Source organism: Bubalus kerabau, chromosome 4 (genome assembly GCF_029407905.1).
Source record: "Bubalus kerabau isolate K-KA32 ecotype Philippines breed swamp buffalo chromosome 4, PCC_UOA_SB_1v2, whole genome shotgun sequence".
NCBI lineage: Eukaryota > Metazoa > Chordata > Mammalia > Artiodactyla > Bovidae > Bubalus > Bubalus kerabau.
The window spans coordinates 37,691,905-37,712,828 of record NC_073627.1 but is presented as its reverse complement, the minus strand read 5'-3'; the positions used below and the strand labels follow the sequence as shown (position 1 = coordinate 37,712,828).

The 20,924-nt window shown below is 51.3% G+C and overlaps 2 protein-coding genes across 6 annotated transcripts in view; one reads left to right on the top strand and one right to left on the bottom strand.

Moving 5' to 3' along the window:
* The window catches only part of PELP1 (proline, glutamate and leucine rich protein 1), a 48,167-nt gene that overhangs the window by 11,967 nt on the left and 15,276 nt on the right, over window positions 1–20,924 (top strand). The window contains exons 1-2 of one of the 4 annotated variants that reach the window (XM_055576724.1): window positions 4,564–4,664; window positions 7,429–7,514. The exons of 2 other annotated variants lie outside the window; for them this stretch is intronic. Coding sequence is in view for 1 of the 2 variants with exons in the window: in XM_055576721.1 (XP_055432696.1) it covers window positions 14,807–15,055 (249 nt within the window). In the remaining variant the exon portion in view is untranslated. Of the gene's footprint in view, window positions 1–4,563; window positions 4,665–7,428; window positions 7,515–13,656; window positions 15,056–20,924 lie in introns of those variants that run through there. One more of the 4 variants, XM_055576721.1, reaches the window with a different exon arrangement.
* Window positions 997–9,594, bottom strand: ARRB2 (arrestin beta 2). Of its 2 annotated transcripts, none has more exons than XM_055576736.1 (15): window positions 9,425–9,594; window positions 6,278–6,308; window positions 5,630–5,690; window positions 5,468–5,512; window positions 5,048–5,244; window positions 4,705–4,764; window positions 4,273–4,340; window positions 4,028–4,163; window positions 3,756–3,840; window positions 3,398–3,470; window positions 2,981–3,118; window positions 2,189–2,272; window positions 2,007–2,086; window positions 1,841–1,895; window positions 997–1,665 (listed from the first exon to the last, which is right to left on the bottom strand). In XM_055576736.1, the coding sequence occupies exons 1-15, from the start codon at window positions 9,445–9,447 to the stop codon at window positions 1,461–1,463; spliced, it is 1,341 nt and encodes a 446-aa protein (XP_055432711.1). In that variant the 5' UTR covers window positions 9,448–9,594; the 3' UTR covers window positions 997–1,460. The 2 variants fall into 2 exon arrangements, with proteins under 2 accessions (XP_055432711.1, XP_055432712.1); XM_055576737.1 differs by having other exon boundaries at window positions 997–1,554; window positions 9,425–9,592.

The window sequence follows — 20,924 nt, the reverse complement described above, 5'->3', positions numbered from 1 at the left end:
TGGCCTCTTTCAGCCTCTGAAATGTGCTCTGTTCCCGCTGCCCTCACACATGGTGTTACTGTTGCCTGGGATACTGGCTTCCTCCTCATCTTGCAGGGCTCTGTTCCAAGGTCACCACCACCTCCAGGGAGATCAGTCTCCAGCCCTTGCCTCAGTCAGAGCTCCCTAGCTACTACGTTTCTCCTTCGGAGCAATTGTAATGATTTCAAGGTTGTTTTGATCACTGCCATCCCTGTACTATCCTTAGCACATGATGGGGATTTAAATCAAGATGGCTCATGGGACGAATGAATGAGGCTTAAGAGAAAAAGGAAGGTTTGACTGCAGGAGTGGGGGTGGGTGGTGGGGGTGAGGGATGTCGGGAGTATCACTCGCTCTCTCCAGCCCAGCCAGGGGCTTGGGCCGAGCCTCTAGGAGTCCCTGACGAGCGTCAGAGGAGCAGCGGTGGGTTGTAGCTTCTTGGACTTGTCCACAGCAGCACGACTGCCTTTGGCTGACTGCCTTGGCTTCTGTGTGACAGTTTAAGTACCAGGCTCCACAGAGATGTCAGTCGTGTGGCTCCTTCCTGCAGCTATGGCCCCGCCGAGCCCCAGGAACGGACAGTGGGAGCAGCCACACAGAGCAGTGGAAACAGCTCAGTCACAACAGGTCACCCCGTGGTCGTGTATGTCAGCCCCAAGGGGACGGGCCTGCCCTGCCCACCTCCCACAAGCATCTAGTCTGTGGGAAAGTGAGTTGGTATTCCGTCTGTAAATGATAGAGTTTGCTCTGTGGCTTTATCAAACCACCTTTGAGTCGGGACTGACCAAATCAAGTTTCTGTGTTCACCTTGGGGCACAGGTACAGTTCAGTCATTCCGTAAATGTTTATTGACAGCCTGTGGGCCAGGTGCCACATGGGTGCAGAGAAGGGTCTGAGTCCTCACCCACAGCTGACAGTCATGGATGAGCACACGGTGCGCTCCTTAAACGCCGCTCAGAAAACACACGCACTCCGGCCTATTAAAAGGTTTATTTTCTTCTTTATGCTCAGAAACAGCAACGTGGTCTTGCCCCCCAAAGGGTCTCATCCTGAAGGAATGAGAGGCAGAGAAGAGTGACAGGAGGGGGTGTCGGTGTGAGGTTGAATGTGGGAGTGCTTTCCCCCTCTTTTCCTACTATCACTCCTCTTCAGTTCCCCCTCCAAAAAACTGAGGTGTGAACACAGCTTGCCACCCACTGGGGGATTGGGGAAGCACAGCTAAAGTCAAAAAATTAATGCCCATGTTCCACAAGAGCTGGGTCCAGTGCGTATCTGGTGGGGGGTGGGGCAGGGAGGGGGGGAGGGGTTGGTCGAGGAAGCCGGTGGGTGCAGGGGAAGGGAAGAGGGACTGGGATCCCCCTCAGTGACAGTGGGGGTCTTGGTCCTGCCTCCACCTGTCCCCCGCCCTGCCATCCACTCCCTTCTTCCAGCCTCCCTTCCTAGCAGAACTGGTCGTCATAGTCCTCGTCCTTCAGCCCCTTGAGCCGCAGCCGGGCAAAGTCCTCAAACACGATGTCGTCGTCTGTGGCATAGCTTGGTGGTAGAGAGGAGGGGATGAGGTGGGGGCGCCGCGGCCTCCTCCACCTCCCAGTCCCCTCCCCTCCCAGAGACAGAGGCACCGGAGCAGCCTTGGGACTGGAGATGCTTGCAGAAGGGACAGAGAAGGGGTGGTAGTTGGCAGCTCATTAGCCTAAGTCCTCTCAGTTGGATGCTTCAACCATCCCGCCTCCCAAAGGGAAAAAAACGGGGTAAATCTGAATGTTACAGGAATCTGTCCAGAGAGTCAAAAGCTTGAAGGGGTGGGGCATGAGTCTCTTACTTGGTTTCGAATTCAATGAGGTTGGTGTCCACAGGGGCATCTGTTTCAGGAGCAGCTGAGGGGAGGAGAGTCGGGGGGTGGGTGGGTGCTAAAAGGACCAGCTTTCCTCTCCGCTGGCCTTGCTCCAGACCCTCCCTTTGTGGGCTTGGGTGGGTGGCAGGCTCACCTGACTGGGGCCTGGGAAGGGCGATGTGATCATGGGGCTTGGGGTGCATGAGAACAAACGGCAGCTCCACTGAGACGTCCCTGGGGTTGGGGGAGAGATGGCAAGAAGAGATGATAGTGCAGAGCCAGAGGAGACCCCTACGCCCCACCCCCACCCCCAGGCTCCCCCAGCCCAGCACTCACCCGCCTCGAGACACCACCAGCTTCACCTTGACCCTGTAGGACACCAGGATCCCCAGCACCTCCTTGTTGGCACCCTCCTTCACACTGCAATTGGGGGAAGGGGTTGGACCAGAGCCCACTGGTCTGCCCACTGCCCACCCCGGGGCCCCCATGAGGCAGGACTGCAGATACCAGCATGCTCATGTCACGTAAAGTACCCTGCTGTGGTCCTTCTCATCCCTCTCTCAGTAAAAGCCCAAGTCCTTGCAACCCAGCCACCCTGCACTGTCTTGCTCTCCATCAGCCCTCTGACCCCACTTCCGGCTCCCAGGCTGGCCTCCAAGGCTTGCTGTGTGTGGTTGTGTAGAGGGGTGGGGAGGGGTGAAATCCAGCCCTTACTTTATGAAGCTGTTGCCCCTAGAGGGCCTGCCTCAGACACCTGGGTGGTCCACCTCAGGGTCTTTGTGCCTGTGGTACCCTCTGCCTGGAGTGCTCCTGCCCTGCACATCCACATTACCTACTCCCTTGGCATCTTCACCCAGAATCCACCTCTGGATCAGGCCTCCCCATCCCTCCTACCACCCTCCCCTTTTATATCTCCCATGTCGGCCTTGCTTTTTCTCCTTAACACCCGTCACTAAACGCGCTACATGTTCTGTCCTGTATCTGATTTGTCTGGCCTCCCTCTGAGAACGGGAGAGGTGTTTGGGATGTGTTCAGTGATAGAGCCCTGGCCCCGGGGACAGCCGCACAGAACGGGTGTCTAGTTTCCTGCGCTGCAGCCACTGCCCCTCCCCGCTGACTGCCCCTCACATGGTGCTGGACGCCAGGTTGGTGTCCTCGTGCTTGAGCTTCCCATCCAGGGCGAGGCCGCGCTTCTCCCGGTTGTTGCTGAGCAGCGGGGTTATGGTGTACACCTTACAGAACGTGGAACTGGGCGACACCTGGTCACTGCAGGGTGGGGACAAGAGGGAGACTCTGAGGGGGCCGGCGGGGCAAGGGGGCAGCTCCCACCCGCAGCAGCTTCTCCCCATCACCAGCCCCTCCTCTCTGCGGGCACGGGTCACAAGGGGTAGGTTTTGGCTCAGCCTGCTCAAGAAAACGGGCAGCTCAGAGCCACCCTCAGACTGGAGGGAATGCCCTAGTAAGCTGAGACAGTTTTTTGAGAAGAACCACCCACGCCCCCACGTTCCCAGGGCCCACCCTTCCCAGGGCTGTTCTGCTACTCACTCTTGTTCGACCTGAGCCACGGGGCACTTGTACTGGGCAGTGCTGAAGAGGCAGATGTCGGCGTACTGTCTCACTGTGGGGGGAAGGGGCTGGGTGCCAAGCTGCTGGGCATGGGGTACAGACAACCCCCTACCTAGCTCCAGACCCAGGCCCCAGGCCATCACTGCCCCGGCCCCTCTGAGGACCCGCACTGCCCCTCCATCTCATCCCAGGACAGACAGCCTGAGGTTTTTGAGCCCCGTGGGTCTCCCAAACTGGGCTCTGTCCTGGGGCTGAGCTGATGCTTGAGGCCACACTGGCAGAAACTGCCCACCACCCCCGACCACCGTAAGGCCCCCTTCCAACCCCAACCTCCTACCAGAGACTTTGATCTTCTTGACAGTCTTGGTGGAGTTATTGGTGACGTGGACATTGACATTGAGGGGCTCCCCATGGTAGTACAGCTTTTGAGGGGAGGGGGTCAGGTTAATTGGGTGTTTTCACTGGTCCTGTTATTAGCATGCCCCCCTCCTCCCAGCCTGTACCCAAGCCCACCCTCAGCTAAGGTGACCTCCTTTGAAAACATCATCCCGCCCTGTGGTTCCAGCCCTCCCCCCAGGGCCTGCACTGCAGCACGTGTCGCCACCCCACCTCCTTGTCCAGCGAAGCCTCAAGGTGCAGGGACCGGTCAGACATGAGGAAGTGGCGTGTGGTTTCAGCTGAAGGCTGGGGGCCGGGTTTCTCTGGGGCAAACTGCACCTTTCGGATCACCAGACGCACAGAGTTCCTGGGGGCAGGGGGTGAGCGGTGAGAGGGTCAGTCTTCAGAGGGTCAGACACTGGTTCCCACCTTCCACAGGGGTCGGGTCAGGCCCGAGGGGAGGTTGCTTCCCTCACCGTTTGTGGCTTTTCTCTTCTAGTGATTTGGCGCAGAAGGCTCGAATCTCAAAGTCTACCCCGCAGGCCTCAAGGGGGGTAGAAAAGGTCACATCTTACACAAGGTCCCTGCCACCACTCCCTTCTTTCTGCTTCCCTCGCCTTGGGCAAGGACTGTTGGTCTGAGGAGCCTAGGGCCTGGGTCTCCCTCTGCCTCCCTGAGGCCTAGCTCCGGCCTGGGCTTGGTCTTGGCTGTGCAAGGTGAGCCCTTCTACCCTCACAGGTCAAGAGCAGGAGGCTGTATCGCACGGGGACAGGGGACAGCGCCCATTCCACAGGGCCACCGCCATGGAGCATATTTCCCTGCCCTGAGTCCCACTCTGATGTCTCCTCAGCACCCCAGCCTGCCTCAGGTGTGCCCCTGGCTCCTGCTGGATGCTTTTCCTCCCATACCTTCCCCGTGTCCTCTGGGCCTGGCTGCAGGGTGACGGAGCAGGGCAGGTTCTGGGGTATCTGTGGCAGAGGAAAAGAGTTCAGTTCTTCCAGAAAGTCCCCAAATCTTCCTCCCAATCTCAACTTAAGAGGCTGGAGAAGGACTCTTGGGGATGAGAAAGGAAAACGGAGGGTGCCCCAGGGAAGAGGCAGAGAGGCTAGGAGTGCAGGGTGGCCCTGAAGGGATCTGGGGGTCTAGGGTCCCACAGTGTTACTCCCAGACCTTCTTGTAACAGGTGCCTCACCCCTGCCCCCCAACACAGTCCCGGACCCCTTGCTCTGCAGAGGGTGGGGGCATCCTCACTGTGAAAAAAAAGGGGTGGGCATGCTGGCCCAGCTTCCTCAGCAGCCGCTCCTGCAGGCGGGTGGGGGGCCGGGGTGGGTTGGGCGTTGGGGGGAAGGCCTGGTAGTTGGCGATGAACAGGTCTTTGCGGAAGGACAAGCCCAGCACGTCCAGGTCTTCGCGGCCATAGCGAAAGGCGCAGGTGAGGGTCACAAACACTAGCAAGGGAGGGCAAGGCAGGGTGGTCAGGAGCCCCCCTCCCAAAGTCCCCCCAGTTCGTAGCAGCAGCTGCTCCTTCCTCAGCAGCATAGCACCGGCCTGAATCTCACCCTGCTCCTGGCTTTCGACTCGGCTCCCCACCTGTCTCCTTGGGGCCCGTCTCAGTGCCAACCCCACCTTCCTGACTCCCTTCCCTCAAGCCCCTGGCCTCGGGGCCAGTACCTTTTCGGTCCTTCAAGTAGTCCGGGTCCACTAGCACCACACCATCTGGGGAAGGGGACACAGGAGTGCAGTTCCTGTCAGGGCCTCTCCTCCATTCCTGGGCCCAGGAACTGCCTCCTGTCTCGGGGGACATGATGCTCCCTTCTGGGCACTCGTACTTACCTACAGGATCCACTTTGTCCAGGTGGTCCACAAAGTCCCGCTTTCCCAGGTACACGGTGAGCTGAGGACGCAGAAGGGTCACAGGAAAACTGGGTAGGGGGCTGGCAGGGCTTCAGAGCCCTCAAAAGTGGCTGCCCTGCCCCTGGGCCTCCCAAGCTGGGGGTCTCTGAAGGAGTTTCTCTGGGTTTTTGTAGGGTTGCAAGAGGAGAGTGGTGGGCTTTCCCCCAACTAGCTGAACTTGAGGCTTTTTAACTGCTCCCTAATACTGGTTCCAGGTGGGTGGGTGTGTCTGTGTGTCCAGGAGAACCTGGCCCTAGGCAGGTGGTTAGAGAGCCTCACCAGATACCCTCAAGGACCTTGGATAAACAGGCCATAGCCTGGGGGAGGCATCCTGGCTTGGCCCCTGTGAGGGCTACAGGCCTGGGCTTCTGGCCCCTCCCCCTGAGTCTCACTTAGGACCCCAGCCTGTCCCCACCCAGCCCTGTGGCTGGCTTAGGCCTTTGCGGCCAGGGGCTTCAGGAGGGAAGGAAGTCGGCTCTTAGCTGTCACAGGAAGTGGGGAGCTTGGGGTTGGGGATCGTCTAGGGGCAGGCCGGGCCTTGTGAGGGCCCATGGAGGGTCGGGAGGAGAAGCGCTGTGGGAGACTCACCTTGCAGTTAGGACTCGACTTCTTGAAGACCCTAACAAAACAGAAAGGGAAACCCACTGCCTGCCTCAGACTCAGCAGGGACCCCGGTGCCAGGACCTCGTCCCTCCCTGGCCTGAGAAGGCAGAGCTCACCCGAGATTCCCACCTGGAGGCTTTGGGGCTTTACCCAGCCCTACCCCGTCCCACTTCTCCCCAGAAGGACAGGTAACCACAAGTCCTTAATACTCCCAGCATGGCAGCCCCTCCAAGCTGGCTGCCATGGCAACCTCCTTGCTCCACCCTCAACTAGTTCCCCTCCTCCCCTGGCAATGGCCTCCGGTTGCCAGAGGAACCGCTCAGGCTCTTCCCAGAGGATCTCCTCCAGGGGGACCTGAATGGGCAGGTTGCAGGTTGTATAAGACCTCTCCCTCTTTCCATCTCTGGTCTCCACCTCCCACAAGAGCTGGAGTACTGGAAAGAGCAATGGCTCTAAATTGGTTTCTATTATGGGCAGTTCCTAAGTGTGACCCTACTCTCCATTAACCTCCAACTGTCCCTGTCTCTGATCTCAGCAGCTTAAAAGGTTATTTGTCTTTCAAGGCCTAGCTCAGATGTCACCTCCTTTAGAAAGTAGATCCAGCCCCACTCTAGTCACTCCCTTTTTTGGGGTTTCTGTCACACCTTGTTTATGCTTTACCTGTAGTGTGATAGGGCTTCCCAGGTGGTGCTAGTGGTCAAGAACCTGCCTGCCAATGCAGGAGAGGTAAGAGACAAGGGTTCGATCCCTGGGCCGGGAAGATCCCCTGGAGGAGGGCATGGCAACCCACTCCAGTATTCTTGCCTGGAGAATCCCATGGACAGAGGAGCCAGGTGGGCTGCAGGCCGTGGGGTCACAAAGAACTGGACACGACTGAGTGACTGAGCACACATGTAGTGTGAGAACATGCAGTTAGCTGTGTATCATCTATTTCACTAGACTGTGAGCAGCAGAGGCCTTATTGATTTAGGCATCCCCAGCATAGTTCCAGCCATAAGCCAGACACCATGATGCTTCCTAACATTTATTGGGTGAATGGTTCATGCCCTGTAGCATTGCAAGTGTTTCGGATGTGTTATCGCATTTAATACTCTTAGCAACGCAGTGATGGAGGTCCTAATATTCCTATTTTACAGGTGAGGAAACTGAAGCCCAGGAGAGGTCAAGTATTTTGCCTGAGGTCACGGAGACTGTAAATGGTGGAATTCGGGTACAGACAGAGGTACTCTGGCTCTTCATCACTAAATGATTGTACTATCCTGCCTCTGTTCTTGGCATTATGTTTGTTGGAGTGAAGGAGATTTCGCCTTCTGGTTGCTGAAAAGGTCTAAGCCTGGACTCTACCCACTGCTGGGAGGATAGGGAGATGTCTGGCAGCCCCTATGCCCTGGCCACTTGTGGGCCTGTTCTTTGCTGCCCCACCTTACTCCTACCAATCCAGTCTGCCTCAGCAGTGATACCTGGGAAGGGTCCCCAGGTAGTAGAAACTGAAATCCTGCCACCTGGCCCATCCACTGTAACAACGTCACATGCCCCTTCCTCCCAGAAGGCCAAGCTATCCAAAGACTATAAGGCATAGGGTACAGAGGCCCCCAGGTACCCCCATCCAGGAAAGGAGGGTAGACACTGGTATGGTGGGAACTAGGATAAGCACCCTATCTCTTGTCCTCACCTGGGGGCTGACTGCTGCGGCAGCCTTCAGCTCTCCCTCCCCTTTGCTTCTGGTTTTCCTCTCTGTCCCAGTGTTTCTTCCTATTAGGAGTCCTTGGCAGAGGGTTGGGACAGCCACAGTCTGTTAGACAACTGGAGTGTGGTTCTGGAATAATTGCCCTGAAGCAGCTGCAGGGCACCTGCCCTTTGGATCCTAACCCAGCCAACCTCCTGCCGGCTAGGGAGGAGCAAGCATGTGTATACTGAGGCTGGCCAAGAAGGCGGAGTGTCGGGGTGACCTGAGAGGTGCCCAGTGGGTCGGGGGGAGGGGGGCAGCAGAAGCAGATGCCCCTTCACACTTCCTGCTATTCTCTCCATTTCCTGTGGCCCAGAATTTGATGGAGGTGGGAGGAATTGTGCCAAGTCAGCAGTCCCCGTGTGGTCCATCCGTCCCCCTCCCTGAACCACATAACGGAAATCTGGGGCCTCCCTCAAGTCAGCGACTTCCCCTTTTGCTGTGTTTAACCCCTAATCCAGGACACCAGTGCTCCCTCTGATCACCTTGCCAGTATCAGTCAACTGGGTGCTCGGGAACCTGTGATTTCCTACTCTATGGTTGGGGAGCTGTGGGGCTGGTAAAATGTTTTGCAGAACAAGTGACAGCTCAGAACCAGGCCCCCATTTCTGATCCTCTCTGGAGAGAAGCAAATAGCCCCAATCTTTTTCCTCTTTTGCTCCTGCTCCCCAGAGACTCAGGCATTCACCCCCGGAGGTGTTGGGTCACAACAGGAAGTGGATTTTGCTAGAGACCAAAAAAGAGAACTCGGGGTGTCAGTGGAAGGAAGGAGCCTCGATTGCACAGAAAACATCCGGGGAGTGGATGGCGTGCCCTGGGCAGATACAGCCTCCCCTCACTCACGGGAAGAGGGATAAGGCCCAGAATTGGGGAGGGTCGCCAAGCACTCTTTGCTCCCCCAAAATGAAGCTGTTGCTCCTAGCAACCCGGGGGAAAGCAGAAGTTTGGAAGCAGAGCCACCCGGCCCTTGGGACGGGTGGGGGCAGCCCGACTGCCTGTGGGGTACTGGATAGGAGGCTTTCAAGTGGCTGGGCACGAGTCTAGGGGGGATCCCGCCCCAGCATCTAGTCTGCCCACACCCGTCCCCTCCGGGCCGGCCACCTGCTCCTTCCTCCGCCCCTGCAACGCAGGCTGCACCGGAGAACCCAGTCGTCCGGCCCCCCACATCTCTGCGAGAACCCCGATGCAGGTTTCTTGATATTCAGCCCTCGCTTTCTGCAGGGGCTGTGGCATGCCTTCCCCTCATTATCCTCGAGGACCTAGGCGTGCGGCCCCGGATGGCTGTCCCCTAGGGACCCAGGCGTCCGGCCCCCGGATTCTCTCCCCGGTGTTCCTGTCTGGGGACCGTCCCGGCACCCGCCCGGTGCCGCCGCCCACGTCCCGCCGAATGGCCCCACCTCTCTTACCTGGTCCCGGGTTTCTCCCCCATGGTGCGCGCGCCCGCCGTCCGCCCGGTTCGCGGATAGCTCACAGCCTCCTAGCCCGCTGCCAGGTCCCTGCTCCTCCCCGCGCCACTGCGCACGCGCGCCCCCGCGCTCTCTCCACTACCCCCGCCTCTCCTTCCCCCCTCCCAACTTGGATCTGGGGAACGGAGTCCAGATGCGTCAGCCCGGATCGCGCGCGCCACGGCGCTGCCCTCCCTCTCCTCACAGGCACGCGCGCTGATTGGCTCCTCCCGCCCCACTCCGCCCTCCATCCCCACCCCCGCCGAGGGATCCCTCCCCGCGCGCGGTCTCTACACCCTGCTCCTCCCGCCCATCTCTCCGCCCCTCCGCACCAGTTTAGGAACTGACTGGGCCCCCTCAAAAGAAGGCGCCCGCCTTCCAGGAGATTAAAGCATTCTGATTGGCTCCCTGCATCAAGCACCCTGCAGGGGTTCCCTCCCCTTTGTTTGCTCTCTCGGTGGCGTTGGAGGCTACGGGGGTGGTGGGGGCGGTGGGTGAGCTCGAACACAGTCTAGGAAGGAGGATAAGGGGATGCACAGGTGGGTGAGCGGTTCCAGTTGCGTGATGCTCGCCTATTGCGCGCCGCTCACCCCAGAGCTTGTAGCCGTCTTTGGCCCTCCCTCCCACTTCTTTATTGTGGTGTGTCAGCTCCCTCTGGTGTCTCTCTTTGATCTTCGCAGGGTTACTTCTCCTAAATTCTCTTACTACTATTCTCCATCCATTCACCCAAGTTAACATCCATTCATGCATACATCCGTCCATACATCTATCCATGTCTATTTTGTGCTAATCACTATACTAGGCAATGGGAACTCAGACATGAATTAACATCGCCCCTGCCTTCCTCGTATGGTTGAGGAGACATATAAAGAGGTATTATGATTCCAGGAATGCTATAATAGAGGTATGACTCAGAAGACAAAGTGACTCCAAGAGCTTGGCTGGGGGAGGGATGGAGGCAGTGCAGGCTGTCCAGAGGAGGGGACATTTGAGGATAATCTTTCTGAAGGGTGGGCAGAAGTTGAGAAAGGGTATTCCAAAGAGAGAGAAAAGCAAGGCACATCCTATAATGAGGTGTTTGTGGGGGTAGAGGGCAGGAGACAGAAGGCTGAAGAGGATGACTGGAACAGGGTGTGAAGGATTTTGTATAGCAGGTTAAAGAATGAGGCTTCCCAGGTGATGGAGTGGTAAAGAATCCGCTTACCAATGCAGGAGATGTGGGTTCGATCCCTGGGTCGGGAAGATCCCCTGGAGTAGGAAATGACAACCCACTCCAGTATTCTTGCCTGGAAAATCCCATGGACAGAGAAGCCTGGTAGGCTACAGTCCATGAGGTTGCAAAAGAGTCGGACATGACTGAGCAGGAGCAGCTCAGCAGCTAAAGAAATGAGCCAGGAGCCTCCCCTGCAGGAGGACACGTGGATCCAGTAGTGGATCCGCTCTTTAAGGCAAGGAGTGGAGTGGCATGATGAGACTTCTCCTTTCGGAAGATAATTCTGGGCAGTGTGGAGGGTGAAGGGAGTGAGGCACACTGTCATAAAATGAAACTAATCAAGGAGAGAAGATGAACAATAGTATGGAAGGGAGAAGGGGGACCAGGCTGAAGAGTCATTTCTAGGGCAAAATTGAACAGACTGGGGGAGGATGATGAATGATGGACATTTTGGACTTAAGAAGCTAAGGTATTCTCCTTCTTCCATCTGTTTTCCCATATTCCCTCATCTTCACCAAATGAACTGACTTCATTCTTCTCCACTTTTCTGTGCAACAAAAAGTAATGTACACAAGTTTCTGAGATAATCTTTAAGGTCAAATGCAGGCCTTACCAGCGCCCCCCTCCCACCTCCAGTTCTCCTACCCTTCTAAGCTCACCCTTCACCCTCTTCAAACTTTAGCTGGTACATTTCTTTTCAACTCGTGAATCATTTATGTCAAAGGGTCATGACCAGAAGGTAATGAGATCTATATTGCTACATATCTAAAGTGATTTTGGAACTGAAAGGCTGTGATTTGCATGGCATTACAGCTACTGTATTAAAAAAATACTAACGTAAAGACAACTTTCAGTTCAGTTCAGTTCAGTCGTTAAGTCGTGTCCGACTCTGCCACCCGGTGGACTGCAGCTTGCCAGGGCTCCCTGTCCATCACCACCTCCCAGAGTTCACTCAAACTCATGTCCATTGAGTCAGTGATGCCATCCAACTATCTCATCCTCTGTCGTCCCCTTCTTCTCCTGCCTTCAATCTTTCCCAGCATCAGGGTCTTTTCAAATGAGTCAGCTCTTCCCATCAGGTGGCCAAAGTATTGGAGTTTCAGCTTCAACATCAGTCCTTCCAGTGAATATTCAGGACTGATTTCCTTTAGGATGGACTGGTTGGATTTCCTTGCAGTTCAAGGGACTCTCAAGAGTCTTCTCCAACACCACAGTTCAAAAGCATCAATTCTTTGGCACTCAGCTTTCTTTGTAGTCCAACTCTCACATCCATACATGACTACTAGAAAAACCATAGCCTTGACTAGATGGACCTTTGTTGGCAAAGTAATGTCTCTGCTTTTTAATATACTGTCTAGGTTGGTCATAACTTTTCTCCCAAGGAGTAAGCATCTTTTAATTTCATGGCTTCAGTCACCATCTTCAGTGATTTTGGAGCCCCCAAAAATAAAGTCTGCCACTGTTTCCCCATCTATTTGCCATGAAGTGATGGGACCAGATGCCATGATCTTCGTTTTCTGAATGTTGAGCTTCCAGCCAGCTTTTTCACTCTTCTCTTTCACTTTCATCAAGAGGCTCTTTAGTTCTTCTTTACTTTCTGCCATAAGGGTAGTGTCATCTGCATATCTGAGGTTATTGATATTTCTCCCAGCAGTCTTGATTCCAGCTTGTGCTTCTTCCAGCCCAGCGTTTCTCATGATGTACTCTGCATATAAGTTAAATAAGCAGGGTGACAATATACAGCCTTGACGTACTCCTTTTCCTATTTGGAACCAGTCTGTTCTTCCATGTCCAGTTCTAACTGTTGCTTCCTGATCTGCATACAGATTTCTCAAGAGGCAGGTCAGGTGGTCTGGTATTCCCATCTCTTTCAGAATTTTCCACAGTTTATTGTGATCCACAATAAACTTTGGCTTTGGCATAGACAATAAAGCAGAAATAGATGTTTTTCTGGAACTCTCTTGCTTTTTCCATGATCCAACGGATGTTGGCAATTTGTTCTCTCATTCTTCCGCCTTTTCTAAATCCAGCTTGAACATCTGAAAGTTCATGGTTCACATACTGTTGAAGCCTGGCTTGGAGAATTTTGAGCATTACTTTACTAGCCTGTGAGATGAGTGCAATTGTGTGGTAGTTTGAGCATTATTTAGCATTGCCTTTTTTAGGGACTGGAATGAAAACTGACATTTTTCAGCCCTGTGGCCACTGCTGAGTTTTCCAAACTTGCTGGCACATTGAGTGCAGCACTTTCACAGCATCATCTTTCAGAATTTGAAATAACTCAACTGGAATTCCATCACCTCCACTAGCTTTGTTTGTAGTGATACTTCCTAAGGCCCACTTGACTTCACATTCCAGGATGTATGGCTCTAGGTGAGTGATCACACCTTCGTGATTATCTGGGTCATGAAGATCTTTTTTGTACAGTTCTTCTGTGCATTCTTGCCACCTCTTCTTAATATTGTCTGCTTCTGTTAGGTCCATACCATTTCTGTCTTTTATAGAGCCCATCTTTGCATGACATGTTCCCTTTAGGAAGATATTAAAGAAGGCCAGAAAGAATGAAAGAGTTATACCATATAATGGTGGTGGGAAAAACCATCATTTTATAGAGACATCATTTTTCCTCATATTGTCTGTAAGTTTAATGCCATATCAAAATAACAGTGAGGCTTTTTTGGAAGGGAACCGAATTTTAAACATAATAAAAAGAATCAACTTTCAAGTGTAGTCAGGAAAATTCTGAAAAACTGGAGTAGAGTGGGCATTTATCTTACCAATTTATTATGTTATGATAATTAAAATAGTGTTATGGGTACAATCATAATAAATATAGCAGTGAAACAGAATAGTGTCCAGATACAGACCCATGTGGGGGGCTTCCTCCGTTGCTCAGGGGTAAAGAATCCGCCTGCAGTGCAGGGACTCAGGTTGGATCCTTGGGTGGGGAAGATCCCCTGGAGGAGAGCATGGCAACCTACTCCAGTTTTCTTGCTGGGAAAATCCCATGGACAGAGGAGCCTGGCCGGCTGTGGTCCCTGGGGTCACAAAGAGTGCATGACTGGAAGGACTGAAGCAACTGAGCGTGCACGCACAGTCTAACGTGGTGTTACTTCAAGCCCGTGGAGAACTAATGGCAGATTCACTAGATAGAGTTGGGACAGTCGGCTATCCATTTAGGGAAAAAAGTTATATACTTCACATACCTTAAAGTAAATTCGAAGCAGCTTAAGGTCTAAATGCACGGAATGAAACTATTTATTATAAAATAAACTCTGTATTTATGTGTTTCTGTGTAGGCTAATATTAGGAAAGTATGCCCATTACTGGGGTAAAGACTTAGGTGGAGGGTTCAGTTCAGTTCAGTTCAGTCGCTCAGTCGTGTCTGACTCTTTGTGACCCCATGAACCACAGCACGCCAGGCCCCCCTGTCCATCACCAACTCCCGGAGTCCACCCAAACCCATGTCCATCGAGTCGGTGATGCCATCCAATCATCTCATCCTCTGTCGTCCCCTTCTCCTCCTGCCCTCAATCTTTCCCAGCATCAGGGTCTTTTCAAATGAGTCAGCTCTTTGCATCAGGTGGCCAAAGTGGTCCACTGGAGAAGGGAATGGCACACCACTTCAGTATTCTTGCCTTGAGAACCCCATGAACAGTATGAAAACGTGGAGGGTGAGTTCCTTTTTTTTTTTTTTTTAACTTTATGCCCTCTTTGTTTGAATTTGTTTTGCAAGGCGAGTGTATTGTATCATTTCTCTCGTTGTAAATGTAGTTAACAATGTCTATGATTTCAGTCAAGGAGACAAGTTCCTTAGGTAGCAGTGATGTCTGGATGGAAAGTGTCCAGAAGCTCCGTTACATTAAAGGTTAGCTTTTGGATTCTGGCGCCTTTAGTCCTGACCACGTGTTCTTTAAGCCCCACGGGCCCGCCCCCAGCCAGTCCTCTACCGGGCCCATCTGCCCGGCCTTGAGTCCCGGCACTTCCACGCCGCACATGCTCACTCTCAGCAGGCGCGCGGAGTCCAATGCGCAGGACCAGGGCCCCCTCCTCACGACCCCTCCCCTCGAGGCATCCGTCGCGGTGTGTTTGCGTCATCGCGCCACGCCACCACTAGAGCCCAGTTGAAGATGGCGGCAGCCGTTCTCAGCGGGCCTTCTGCGGGTTCCGCGGCTGCGGTTCCCGGCGGGCCCGGGGGTCTCTCGGCGGTGGGCTCGGGTCCCCGTCTCCGTCTGATGCTGCTGGAGAGCGTGTCGGGGTTGCTGCAGCCGCGAACGGGGTCCGCTGTTGCTCCCGTGCATCCCCCAGCCCGCTCGGCCCCACATTTGCCGGGGCTCATGTGCTTATTGCGGCTACATGGGACGGTGGGCGGGGCCCAGGTGAGTCCGTAGACCGCAGGCCTGCGGCCCTGTTGGTCGGTTGGCTCAGCTTGTTTTGCGCCGGGGTCTTATTGCCCTGTAGCTGCATGCAGTGGCGGGTAGAGGGAAGGAGAGCTGGGGTCAGAAGGCGGATCCAGGTATCTGGACGCGATTCACTCCCTTTATCAGCCGTGAGTAGAAGAAACTCAAGGAAGAGGAGGGACCTCGTTTTCTCTGTTGCTAGGCTATCGGTAGACGCTTATGAATGGGTTCGATCCCAGGCCCGCTCACGTACTAGATGTATGATCTTTAGCTTCTTTTTCCTTCGGCAGTATCTGTTTTGGGGATTGTTTCGACTGAGTGAATAGATGTATTCAGCAAATACTTACTGAGTTCTTACTGAGGGCCATATCCTCAGCGCTCCAGTTATAGATGCGATGGCAATGAACAAAATATTATGAAACACTGTGAGAATTGTACAGTGGTATACAATAATTCCATACAATTGTATAGAATTGTATAGCCCTCTAATCTAATCTGAAACACTGAGAAATTTTTCGGAGGTACCAGAGTTTAAGCTGAGATCCGCAAGGATGAGTAAGGGGTTTGGTAGGGGAAGAAAGTGAAAGAGGCAGTTCGGTCAGCGTAAAGCTTCCGTGGGAAGGTCCTCTGGTAGGAACTGTAAAGAAGGGCATGGTGCTTGGGGTTAGAGATGGAGAGGAAGAGAGTGGGTGCGATGAGGTGGGTAGTCTGTGGACAGGTCACGCAGCACTTTGTAGACTAGCTTAGAAGGTTCTTTGGGTTGTACAGAGTAGAATCTAACATCCATTCAGTGATGTAAGCTTGAAACCCAGATGTCATTCTAGACACTTTCGTCTTGCTCAAACACCTCTTTATGCAGTCTGTTAAGTCCTTTTGATTTTATCCTTTATGTAGCTTTCCATATCCTTTCCATATCTTTCCCATTGCCCCCATACTGGCTTGAACCCCCATTATCTGACTGAGATACTAATAAGACAACTGTCTAACCTATGATAGGTTCACTTTTAATATTATTTGCTGTGCTTCATCTTTCTCCCCCTTACCCTCCCCCAAATTCTACCATCCTTTAAGACTCGGGTACATGAGGTCTTCCTTGTCCCACCTTTGCTACTCGGACCTTCCCAGCTCTGTGCTTCCTTCCAGGAAGAGGGTTGTCACAACCTGCTGGGTGTTTCAATAATCTTTGAAATAATAATAATCATCTAGCCCCAAATTTATCAGCGATGACCTCATTTATTTATATAACATTAGTCCTCTTTGAGGGTGACAGAACTGTGCCTCTGGTAGCTCAGCCCAGTGGTTCATGTGGTTCCTAAGTGTTCCTGAAATATTATCATCTCTTCTGCCTGTAAATATGTGGTTTCCTGCATCATCTCTTTCAAGTCTTCCCCTTCTCCCTCAGGGTGAACTACATGAACTTAATGTCTTGCTTACATTCTTTTTAAGTGTCTGAAGTCTAGAAACATTGATTTTTAATTGAAGTATAGTTGATTTACAATGTATCAATTTATGCTGTACAGCAGAGTGAATCAGTTACATATACATTCTTTTTTATATTCTTTTCCATTATGATTTATCCCAGAATGTTGAATATGGTTTCCTGTGCTACACAGTAGGACCTTGTCTATCCAGCCTATATGTAATAGTTTGCATCTACTAGTCCCAAACTCCCAGCCCATCCCTTCCCTACCCTCCGTTCCCTTAGAAGTATTTTGAGTGAAGAAGCTAAGGGTGTTGTTGAACACCCCTTTATTATTGCCTATATTGTATTTTGGGGTATATCTTGCCTTGAATTTTTTTCTACTTGTGTTGTGTTATATTGCATTCTCAGTATGGGGAACCATGTGGTGGGTTTCCTTCACTTCCCTGTAGATTTTCATTCAACGGTCGTGTTGTGTTATATTGCATTCTCAGTATGGGGAACCATGTGGTGGGTTTCCTTCACTTCCCTGTAGATTTTCATTCAACGGACATTTTCTGTTACGTAGCTACTTATCCAGGTAGATAAGTAAGATGCTGTTGTTTTCCTTGGAGAATTTCTAGTTGAAATGAGAATTGAGGGTAAGTAAATAGGCCTGGAGCTTGAGAGACAAAGAGATCCATTGATTGACGCATCTGTCTAAGCTTAAATCACCAACTTTGCTTTCCTACAGGTACTGTAAACTCAGTAGTTCCAGAATGGAACTAACCTTAGTTCACAATTTCTGGCTTGCGTCCTAGCGACTGGTCTCCTAACTGATCTTGCTCTCAGTCTTGCTCTTTTAATCTGTTTCCCACAGCTGATCCTGTTTCTTGCCTCTTAAAATCTTTAAGCACCTGGACTTTCCTGACTCCGCCTTTGCACTTACTGTCCTCTGCTTGGAAACCCTCCCTGAGCTGTTTCTCCATTCCCCACCCCACCCCCAATCCCCCACATCTTTTCTACTTAATGTTTGTCACTGCCTTTCGGAAACCTTTCCAAACTACCTATGATTGGCTACTCTTTATTACACCATATTGAAATTATATATTCATTTTTCATATACACTTAGTACCCACACAACTGGGCTTTGATTTGTTTTTGTGGTGGTGGTTTAAAAAAAAAAATTTTATATCGACAGATGAATGGATAAAGAAGTTGTACATATGTACAATGGAGTATTATTCAGCCATAAAAAGGAATGCATTTGAGTCAATTCTAATGAGATAGATGAACCTAAAACCTATTATACCAGGTGAAGTAAGTCAGAAAGAGAAAAATATCGCATTCTAATGCATATATATATGGAATCTAGAAAAATGGTACTGAAGAATTTATTTACAAGGCAGCAATGGAGAAGCAAACATAGAGAATAGACTTATGGACATGGGGCGAGGGGAGGGGAGGGAGAGATGTGTGGAAACTTATATTACCATATGTAAAATAGATAGCCAAGGGAATTTGCTGTAGGGCTCAGGAAAGGAAACCTGGGGCTATGTATCTACCTAGAGGGTAGGTGGGGAGGGAGATGGGAGGGAGTGTCACTCACTGTTACCTCTTGACTGTTTCACTTCCTTGTCAGCTCTTTTTATGAAGTTCAAAAGGGACAGGATATATGTAATACCTACGGCTAATTCATGTTGAGATTTGACAGAAAACAAAATTCTGTAAAGCAGTTGTCCTTCAATTAAAAAATAAATTAATTTAAAAAACAATTTATGGAAAATTTCAGATGACACAAAAATAGAGAAAACAGTATTTTAAAAACTTAATTATTTTTGGCTTCACTGGGTCTTCTCTGGGTCTTTGTTGCTGCGTTCGGGCTTTCTCTGGTTGTGGCACGCAGGGACTGCTCTAGTTGTGATGAGCAGGCTTCTCGTTACGCTGCTTCTTTTATTGTGGAGCACGGGCTCTAGAGCTCATGGGCTTTAGTAGTTGCGGCACACGGGCTTAGTTGCCCTGTGGCACGTCGGGGCCTGTGAAATCTTGCTGGAGCAGGGATCAAACCCGTGTCCCCTGCATTGGCAGGCAGATTCTTAACCACTGGACCACCGTAGAAGTTCAAGAAAATTGTGTCTTGAACCACCCCTACCTTTGCTGTCTCTGTCACCCAGATCTAACAGCGAACATTTTGCTCATCTTGTTTCATTCCCACTTTCCCAGCTCTGGCTCCAACCTCCCCTGCCCTCGGAGCATTTTAAAGCACATCCCACATCTCATTTCCCTTATAATTGCACATACTTCAAAGGATAGAGTGTCTTGTTCCACCTTGTATCCCTAGGCTTTGTATTGTCCCATTCTCTAGCCAGTAGTCAATGATCTTTTAAAAAACATCACCAAGATTACAGCATTCTCCTGCTTAAAACCATGCAGTTACTTATTGCACCAAGCCTTACGTAGTGTCACCTCTTGACCTCCTTTGACATGACTCCTGGCCTTTCTTCACTGGACTCCAGCCACCCAGGCTGACCTTATTTCTGCAGCAGCTGAGGCCACGGCTCCTCACACCCTTCACCCTGCTGGGAATCTCCTGGGGAAGTGACCTGCGTGTTTAGGTCCCAGCTTCTCTGCCACCATTTCAGAGGAGTCATTCCTGAGCACCGAGCATACGGTGGTCCTTCTTATTTCCATCATTTTCCATCACATTGTTCTGTTTTGATTATTTTGTAGTGTTTATCACTATTTTAAATAATTTATTATCTGCCATGTTCTCTCTTCTCACCCTGTTTAAATTCCGTTATACTTCCTTGCCCTTCTCCCTTCATTGTACTTGGCTGACAACACCCCGACTGTGTTAAATCCAACTCTGTTTATTTGGTGCCTGCACCTGCCCAGCTCAATGTAGCTGAAAAAGAGCACATATCCTGATCGGCTGGTCTCATTTTAAATTCAAGGCCATCATCATCTCAAGTAAACTCTTGCTGTTGCCTAGCAGTCGTGTTAGATTTCTTTTCTTTGCAGCCTCTGATGACTTCTCTCCATCCTCACTCTTAGCTGATGGCGTCACTTGCTGTTTCACTGAGAAAAGAACAGCGGGATGGGAATTTGCATCGGTGCTGCCGCCACCACGTCCGCCAGCTGAGCGATGTCTGTGCCCTGTGCTCTGCTGCCCCTGCCGTTATCAGGGGTGAGCTGGTCCACGCCCGTCCCAAGGCCGGGCTCCCCTCTCCACTTAGGCAAGTTCACTGCTGCATCATCAGCTTTTCCCTTTGTTAGGTTGTTTTCATCAGTGTATTGCTCAAAACTGCTTTTAAAAGAGTCCCCCTCCACCTCCTGCCCCATTTCTCTACTTCTTTCTATGGCAAAACTCAGAAGAGTTGTTTGCACTTGTACTTTCTCCCATTCTTCTTCTTTAAAAAAAAAAAAAAATTCCTTTGAAAATGACATGTGATTTATAGAGAATTCGAAGGAATATACACTTCATCCAGATTCCTTGAATGTCAACATTTTAAAAGCATATTTGTTTTATCATTCTCTGTGCATATTTTTCTAGGACCATAAAGGAGGAAGTTGGAGATTGGATGCCCTTCTATTTCCTTAAAAACAACATTCCCTTACCTGACCACATTCCATCATGAAACTCAGAAAATCCGCATTGATACAATCTTATTCCAGTTTTTTCAGTTGTGCTAAAAGTGTCCTTTATAGTAAGAGAAACATTTCTTATGATCTTAACATTTAGAATTTTAGTTATTTTATAGGATGTCCCTCAGGTTGGTTTGTCTGCTGTTTTCTGATGATTTTTGGCAGGAATACTGCAGAAACGATATGTGACATTCCTGTTAGATTTTATAGGCAGCACATAATGTCCCTTTGTCCCATTACTGGTGGTGGTAACTTTGATCATGGGTTAAGGTAATAGTTGCCATGTATCTTCATTATGAAGTTATGATTTATTCCTGTGGGAAGATTGTATATTTTTGTGTCGTTCCCTTTTACCCACTTGTCCATTAAAGGTAGTTGCTCCCTGTTTCCCCCCACCAAACACCTCTCTGCCCTTCAGCCTTGCTGCTGCTGCTAAGTCACTTCAGTCGTATCTAACTCTGTGCCACCCCATAGACAGCAGCCCACCAGGCTCTGCCGTCCCTGGGATTCTCTAGGCAAGCACACCAGAGTCGGTTTCAATTTCCTTCTCCAGTGCATGAAAGTGAAAAGTGAAAGTGAAGTCGCTCAGTTGTGTCCGACTCGTAGTGACCCCATGGACTGCAGCCCACCAGGCTCCTCCTGGTGGGCTGGTGGGCTCTCATCCATGGGATTTTCCAGGCAAGAGTACTGGAGTGGGGTGCCATTGCCTTCTCCCGCCCTTCAGCCCTAGGCAACTGCAAATCTACTTTTTTTTTTCTGTAGGTTTGCCTACTCTGACCATTTCATGGAAGTGAATCATAGAAC

Bases quoted from the DNA above. Each gene is read 5' to 3' on its own strand.
- ARRB2 (XM_055576736.1), bottom strand. From the start codon at position 9,447: ATGGGGGAGAAACCCGGGACCAG. The intron at 4,164-4,272 runs GTGAGGGAAGCA...CCCTGCCCCCAG, and splicing joins GAAGAGAAAAGCCACAAACG to GAACTCTGTGCGTCTGGTGA. The intron at 3,841-4,027 runs GTGGGGTGGCGA...TCCCCTCAAAAG, and splicing joins AGGCTTCGCTGGACAAGGAG to CTGTACTACCATGGGGAGCC.